We start from the raw sequence: 8,495 nt of genomic DNA on the forward strand, positions 1-8,495 counted from the left end.
GACACTCTTGACATACCCTTAGTGCTTTTATTTTTATTTGCATTGTATTATATTGTACTGTATTGTATTGTATTGTATTGTATTGTATTGTATCGTATTGAAAGTGAACACAAGAGTATGAAGGGGCAGAGGGTGAGAGAGAGAGAGAGAGAGAGAGAGAGAGAGAAACTCAAGCAGGCTCTACGCTCAGCAGGGAGCCCCATGCATGGGGCTCAATCTCATGACCCTCAGATCATGATCTGAGCCGAAATCAAGAGCTGGATGCTCACCTGACTGAGCCACCCAGATAACCTTCTTGGTGCGTTTCTAAGTGCATCAACTGTGCTGGGAAGTGTTTAGCACAAGCTTACTTCACATTACAATGCACAATTCACTTGTGAGGAATTGATTATTACACCTGTGCATTCTCTCTGTGCTCACTAATAAGGCTTTAAAAAAACAAAGTGTGTCAAAGGAAGCACCGAATTGCTCAACAAGTGACTGTGCCAGCTGTCTAGAGCTTAAGGATGAAAAAGAATAGATCTGGCCTTGAAGACCTCACAGCCTGTCACAAGAGAGACGACCCACAATCCACTGAAGTCATTTTATGGACTAAAGAAGTCATTTGACATCTTCAACAGAACTAAGCCCCGTTTAGTTTGCTGATGAAGACTCAAGCGGCTGATGCTATATTTTATCAAAAGACACGTTTATGATTTTGGCAACAAAATGAGTTACTATGAGGTTTGGTCACCACTTTTTCCCACTTCATTTCTCTCCAAGCAAAGGAAACCTGGAGGTGCAGGTTTAATGACTCATTTAGGAGCTGACAAGATTCCCTAAATTTGTGGTCTCCGTAAGTTTTACGCTAAGCTTCTAGGAAGTACTAAGATCGAATTATTCTTCCTATTTATCAACAGAATTTTATTTTTGCTTATCTTCATTCTCTAATTGAAGTGTAAATTGTATATTTTCTTATCCTGGGTTTGACAGAGTCCAGCTTTGTTACTGTTTGGAAATAGTGTGTGAATTCCCTATTTATACTGATGTTTATATCTTGGCAATAGAAGGAGATAGTAACTGGAGACATTCAGGCTTGCTTGTGTCAGATAAAATTTATTGATTCTTCCATATGTTTAATTATGATAATAATTTAAAACAACCTACAAATCGCAAGGAGTCACTTTTAAAAATATACTGAATGTGATTTCCTAAACTTTATTTTACCGTCTCAAGTAGCTACTCTCCAATTATGAACGATGGCAATAATGTGCCACAGGCAGTCTGCATCATTTCTGTTTTGAATGTTTTTTGAGTCAGACTTAAATTCATATATATACATATATATATATATATGAATGTATATATAGGGATATAGATAAAATACTTAATATGCACGGAGACACATGAAGCTATCCTCTCATCATTCTGATTGTTACTTCTATTTCACTCATTTTGTTTCACATTTTACAGGCCAATTTCACATGTAAAGTCTTAAGTTAAAAATCTATATATTTACTTATAACCACTTACTTTTCTAGAGTCAAAATATACCAATAAATGTATGCAAAGAGCACATCAAAATCTTCCGCAAAGTGCATTTTAACCGAGGCTTCTGTTTTGTGCATGTTACATCTCCTGACTCGTGTGCCAGTATTTCCAGGCTTGGCCTCCACACATTACTCTGTGTATATTTATCCTAGCAGCCTGCCCATTTCCAAACTAATGAAAGAGCTGTCACACATTGCTAGTGCCACCTATTAGTGGAAGCACAGAACTGCAAATCATGATAATTCCTTTAAATAGCACCTTAGAAGTCATGAGGGGTAAAATCCATCCCAAGACTCACACTTGTTCTAATTTATGTTTACAGCTGCTGGTCTTTTTAAAATAAGCTTTCACTGCATGCACTAAACTTAGATACTGCCACGAGTTGTGGAGGTTTTACCTATGACTTTGTACTAATAAATCATCTTATCATAGATTTTTTTCATAAAGGTGTGATAAGTGCAATGTCTTAATCAATCAATATGTAACTCTCCATGATATCATATCATGACTTTGGAAGTGAATGCTATTAGATAATGATTGATTAAAAATGTACTTGAGTACTGTTTTATCTGGACGGTTTTAGAACAATGGTAATATAAATTCTATTTAGCACAGTCCTGACTTTAAACACAAAATTCTCCAAAGCATGAGAAGGTGTGATATTTTGACCTTTTGACTAGTGACATGCAGGTGTGTCACTGAAGTTTGAATGAGAAAAATTGGGATAAGATGTTAAACCACACAATTTCTTACTGCTGATAACACTGTACGTTATTTAACCTACATTTTTGAACTACAATTAGATATTCACACTAAGCATAAGTAGATTATGCTCAGCAAGCAAAAGTTTTATTTCCTTACTAGGAACATACGTGAGCATATTAATTAATTTTAGTTAAATTTGTTCTTGATAGATCATTCATTTGCATAGATGTTTGAATATAAAATTTAAATATAACTGGCCCCAAATCCCCGCATATGTGTTAATTAAGTTCTTTGATTTATATATGAATGAAAAGTAAGAAAACAAAAAAATTAGTTATGACAGATTTATACATCTATTTAGTTGCCTAAATATCCAGGTATTTTATATCACTGTCAGTAATGGAGTCTTGTAAATAATTTATATGAAGAGAAGTACCAACATAAAAAAGTTATAACTGGAAAAATTTTCTCTTCAGTATTCATGTTTATTTGAGCTAATAATGATTGAATATCATTATCAAGATTTGGTGGGCTAGAATTTTACATGGCATGGTTTTGTGGTATCAGTTAGTTTTCTGCCAGCTAAATGCTACACTGTATAAATTATTATTTCAAAGGCCAGTCTCCTTGGTGGCTTTCAACAGAGAAGCCCCAAATTGGAGACTTTCACTAGCCCTCATGTGATCTGACCAGCACTGGATCACAAGATGTGTAACTGAGCATCTTGTTTTATTTTATTTTTTATTATTTTTCCAGAGTATATTTTTTCTGAGTGGTGAATACAAATTTCTAGTTTTCAGTATGCTGAAATTGAAGATTTCAGAATTAAAATATGATTTTTAAAGTTAATAGAAATTTGAGAAGAAAAGGCCATGTGAAATAAGAATCAGCAAGTCAAAGACCTGATGTTAAATATGCAGTGACTATAAGAGAAAAGATACTGCAAAGAATTTATAACTTCTTTGCATTGTGTGTGAATATATATTAAACATATAATATATAAATATATCATATTGTATATAATATATAAATACACACTATATAATATATATATTTTCCTCTACCTTTAATTGATACTTATCATTTTATCTGCAAGGAAATTATCAGGATAAGACATTTTACATCCTATACAAGCATGTAAATTCTTGATATATCCACGGGGACTTTTCATGGGACCCAAAAGATCACACCCACTCTAAAATAAATACATACATACATAATATAAAATAGGAATGTCATTGTTAACTGGTAACAATTGTATTGTAGCTTGTCAAGATTGCTTTTCTCCCCTATCAGGTATTAACATAAAGTTTTGTCATTCATATATATACATATATTCATATGCATACACATCTATCTATATCTATATCTATATCTATATATATATGGATGTGTTTCTTTGTACTCTGGTAAAAGTGAAGAAAAATCTCTAAAAAGTCAACAAGTTTAATTGGTAAATAATTCATACTAATTAAATTTGAAGCAATCATAAAGCATTGAGCAATGGCAAATAAAAAGGCTTTTGCAAATTGTATTTTATAAATTTTTAATTAAATATTTTCCTCCAATATCAGGAAGACACGTGTGAGAATTTTGATTGAACTGATAATCTCACTGTAACAATAATTAAACAACTCTGGGGGCAAAAATCTACAAACTCTGAAAAGAAAGTCTTTCAAACATTTTTTTAAATGCTATTTACTAAGTCCTCCCTATGAAAGTAAAGTTAAAGACATTGATTTAACCTTTGGATTCACATGATAACCATCACATTCAGACTTGCATGTGTCTTTGATTTCTACTAAAACTGGAGCACACAATGTCCTGGAAAAGCTCATTGAGTGATGGAACATTTGTCAGTTGTTTAAAACCCCAAACCTAATTTATTTCCTTGTGATTTCCATAGGTTTTGCTGAAGTCTTCATTGCACCACACATTCCAAAAGGAAGATTATATGATAGTCTGGTATTTCATGAGAAAAGTGAAATCTGACTAGTTTTGCAGGAGAAATAAACAGTTCCACATCAACTTTAAAAAAGAAGCATTTTAACACTTAACTATATTACATACATTTAAGGAAGGCAAAAGTATCTCCGAGTGAATGTTTCTTGAGGATAATTTGTATGTGACTGCTGAGATTTACAGAGTTCTCACATTTGCTTCCCCCACAAGGATTCTAAATCAGATTGGTTCAGAGGAAAAGCCAGCATACCCCATTTTTCTAATATTATCACTTCTCCAGATGGTCCTGAACACATCTATTCAATCCCTTTTTCCTAGAAAGTAAAGAGGTACCTTATTAGATATATATGTGCATCCACTATCAAGGCTGCCTTCTTGTTCTTCTTTTTCTTTCTCATTTAACGTATCAAATCTCTTTCGTTTCCTACTAGGCAAGATGACAAGTAGGAAGTGAGCACAGTGATTGCCTGAAACTTTGTCTTGGCAACCTGAGCAATGAGAGAGTTAATGGTGGATCTTTGAAAACAAGTGACCATGGGAAATTAGGGTTGGCAGGGATTTAACTCTTCATGAATCATGCTGGAATATTTTTAAGGGCAAAGCAGTGGATGTTTTAACCGTGTTTGACATCTAATTAAGGAGAAAAAAGAAGGAGCTAAAAAAAAATCTCTATCATAGTTTAGAAACAAAGTACTGACAATTGGCTACCAGGCATTTGCTTTGGCAAAACAAGTGTACATATAGGGGTAAAAAGGTAATGACAGACCAATAAAATGACAGAAGAAAAATTGCTTGGGCCATTCCTTTTCTTCTTGTTGTTGTTGTTCATTTCACAGTTTATTTTACCAAATTGCCAAGCCCTACGTATATCAATAGAATTCTTAGGTAGGTGTAGAGCAGTTTTTGATGAAAAGAAAAGCGGAATAATTCTAATGGATGCCACTTCTAAAAAGGGTTTATAAAGATAGTGTCATATAGCTGCATATTGTCAGTTTATACAACTTACTTCCTCAGACAAGTTTAAAGCCTACACACATATCAAAGGACTGTTCTGATTAAATGTTATCTGTTTGTATATAGAAAGACCTGGTACGTCTTCTATAATGGAGAGTATTCAACCACCATGGAAATAAAATTCTTGTAAAATATATATAATTCCCAACTCTTCTTTATTTTACAACTTATTTAGCATTTAGGCCAGTATCTCCAGTAGATTTTTAAAGTGTGTTGCATGTTTCAACTTTGTTACTCTACCGTTATAGCATATAGCCATTTACATCTTCAAGAATTAAACTTGCATGTGAAACTTACTCATAGGCATATAAACTTAGATAAAATTGACCATCAACCTAAAAATTATTTATGCCATCCTCCCAAAGAATGGAAATAGAAAGCAAAGACTGAGGAAAATGCACATGCCATAATATCATATTCTATAAAAATAACTTAAAGACAGTTGCTAGAGATAGATAGAATAGAGAATTAATTAAATATTTCATGGCTATATGATAATGTTTTAGAATCTTGCATGACGAGTACAATTGCAATTCTGTTTGCTAATATCTTAAATCCATTCCCATCTTAATAACCAAGAAACTATGATGCCAAAAATAAATGTATCTTTCAATCCAATGTATTTTATCTAGCAAGTATTAATTCCAAATAAACACATTTAATAGGTGTTGAATTTTCTAATCCAAAGTGTGAAAATTACATCTCTCTTTCCTATTTGTGATCCTCATTCACACTAGAGCATTCAGAAAGAGATGTTCCCCATCATGTGAGAATTAAAGAATATGTTTCTGGCATAAGAACAATGTGCAGCAGACAGACATCTCTACAGATTGATTCAATGATTTTCTTTCACATTATAGGCTAAAAACAGAATATAATTGAAGCCTCCCACTGCCCCACCCCCAATTCCCGAAATCTGAGAATCCTAAGAAAGCAACACCTTAGGGAGTAGAAGTACTGGAGTTAAAACATTTTAATCTCCAACTCCATTTTACTAACACCTCAGTTATAGAAACATTCTTTTTCATTTAAAGTTTTTTATATATATTATTTTCAATCTATGTTAGCATGTTTTATACAACTATTTATAAAATCTATGTGAACAAATGCAGAACAAATATTTCTTTAAAATCCTCATTAAAAACCAAGCATTTGCATTAAGCTGTAACCAAATAAAGTACTAGCAATCATGTGCTGAAGCTTTTATTCTTTCTTAAATTTAAACTCTTTTTGAAGGGAAGTTCACACAACTAGCTCTACAACCAGAAAGTAATGTTCCTTCAGTTCTCACTGAAGTACATATGGAATTAAACAACATTATATTTCAAAGGCTTTAGCTTTACACCAATTAGCCAAATACACAGCCTTTTGTACAATCATAACACACTGTGGAAAAACTAGTCTGTTCCCTCCAGTTTATATTCTCTTGGCAAACCATGATCTACTGCTTATGTTAAGCATCTGATTGTCAGATTTGAACAAACTGAATATTCATGATGACGATTAACCATTTAGTGCCTCAAACTAAGAAAATACAATTTATCACAACAATTACTATAGGTGAGGCATTCTACAAAGAGACTATTTTTGCCACAGCGCTTTTAAAAGATATTTTAATAGAAGTAGAGTCAGAAAAATTAACAGAACATATGATCGCATACACAGATCAGCATTTACCCAGGCATTCAGCTCTTCTCTGCAAATGTGATTAAATGTTCTTTGTTTGCATTTAAATTGTCATATATCAAACAGGAGACATGCTTTTATAAAAAAGTGTTTAAATCATCTCAGGAAGACACACAGGATCACATAGGTTTCCCAGGTTAAACTAAAGGGTTTCATGATTTGGCTTGGGAGGGAGTTCAAGGAATGAAACGGCAGGGGTGGGGGGGGTGGGGGGGCATTATAGAGCTAGCCGAAATAAAAGAAAAATAAAGATTTACCTTTGTAGGATAATTTCAGCCTTGGCACATTGTTCTTCCCATTTTGATAGTTTGCTCTTGCTGTAAGTACTACTCCCCAGAAAAGACAGACAATCCTGGCAAACCAGCCCATGCTGCAGACGCTGGAGGTGCCTGGGCTGCTTCTGCCTTCCCTCCTGTATTGTGTGGCCAGAGAAGTTCAAACAATCTGGAAACTGGAGGTAACAGGTGATTTAGGTCAGTTTCATTCATAAATGCAGACAATCAAGACCTCACGGCAACACTAACACCTCTTCTTCTGTAACAGTCACTGAAGCACAGAAACTTCAAACCCTCCAAAAAAAAAAAAAAAAAAAAAATCGAGCCAGGCACCGGATAATGAGGCACAACTGTTGTGTAGAAAGAAAAAAAAATGAACAAGGCTGCTGCAGTGGTGCTTAAGAAGCAGTTCCTTTTATCTGGGCTCTTCTGATAGCCAGTGGCGGACTCTAATCCTGCTCTCTGCTTCATTCGGCTCCGGGGAAGCAGAATGAAAGGGAAACAGAGAGAGAGAGAGAGAGAGAGAGAGAGAGAGAGGAACCCTGAGCAGCGCGGACTTTTCCTGTACACATGTAGGGAGAGATGACACAAGATCCCACAGACAGGTTTTCCCAACACTCACTAGACTGGCTGACAATGGGAGACCAGGCAAGCTCAACCCACTCCCCTTCCCTTCCCCTCCTGTCACACAACACATGCAAAAAACATCTCCTAGAGATTAGAGCCGGGAGCAGAACCCTCCAGCGTGCCTGTGAAAGGCATGTAGCTATAAATTTACTTCCCAAGGCACGCGTTGTTTTATAGCCATTTTTAGGTGCAATTTTGATTAAAAAAATCTGAATTCTGCTACCTACATAATTTATAACTCATTATATAATTCCTTTGAACTTGTACCTTATATGCATGTATGCATGCGTATATATATACATATGATTACATACACATATGCATATGTACATATATGTATATCTTTTCACCATTATAACTTTAACCACTGAAGGTTTTAAAGCCTTGTTAGAGAGCATTCCCTCTTCCCAAGAAACCCCCTTGGCTCAACTACCCCCTTCCCCCGCCCCGCAGCAATTTCACTGAAGAAATTCCTAGTAAAGCCCATTTCAACAATCAGGTCAAGACAAATATAGGTCCACTGAGAATTATAAATTACAACTCAAAAGGATACTCAGAATTTAAAAACATCCATGGTTTTCCAGCTTCTGGAATGCTCTGGCTAACATTGTTAATGCATCACATCTCATTAATTAAAACCACTTCCTTAGTTTTGGTTTAAAGGGCAGAGGAAGACGACAAAGTTCACAAAAGTCC

The 8,495-nt window shown here is 34.7% G+C and overlaps 1 protein-coding gene across 1 annotated transcript in view; it reads right to left on the reverse strand.

The window, feature by feature from the left end:
* SEMA3A (semaphorin 3A) overlaps positions 1-7,266 on the reverse strand; it is a 204,203-nt gene extending 196,937 nt beyond the window's left edge. The window contains exon 1 of the mRNA XM_039219925.1: positions 7,155-7,266. Within this exon, the coding sequence (XP_039075856.1) occupies positions 7,155-7,266 (112 nt within the window). The remainder of the gene's footprint in view (positions 1-7,154) is intronic.
* Between the last annotated feature and the right edge of the window lie 1,229 nt (positions 7,267-8,495).

Source organism: Hyaena hyaena, unplaced genomic scaffold (assembly GCF_003009895.1).
Source record: "Hyaena hyaena isolate Hyena2069 unplaced genomic scaffold, ASM300989v1 scaffold_847, whole genome shotgun sequence".
NCBI classification, from domain to species: domain Eukaryota; kingdom Metazoa; phylum Chordata; class Mammalia; order Carnivora; family Hyaenidae; genus Hyaena; species Hyaena hyaena.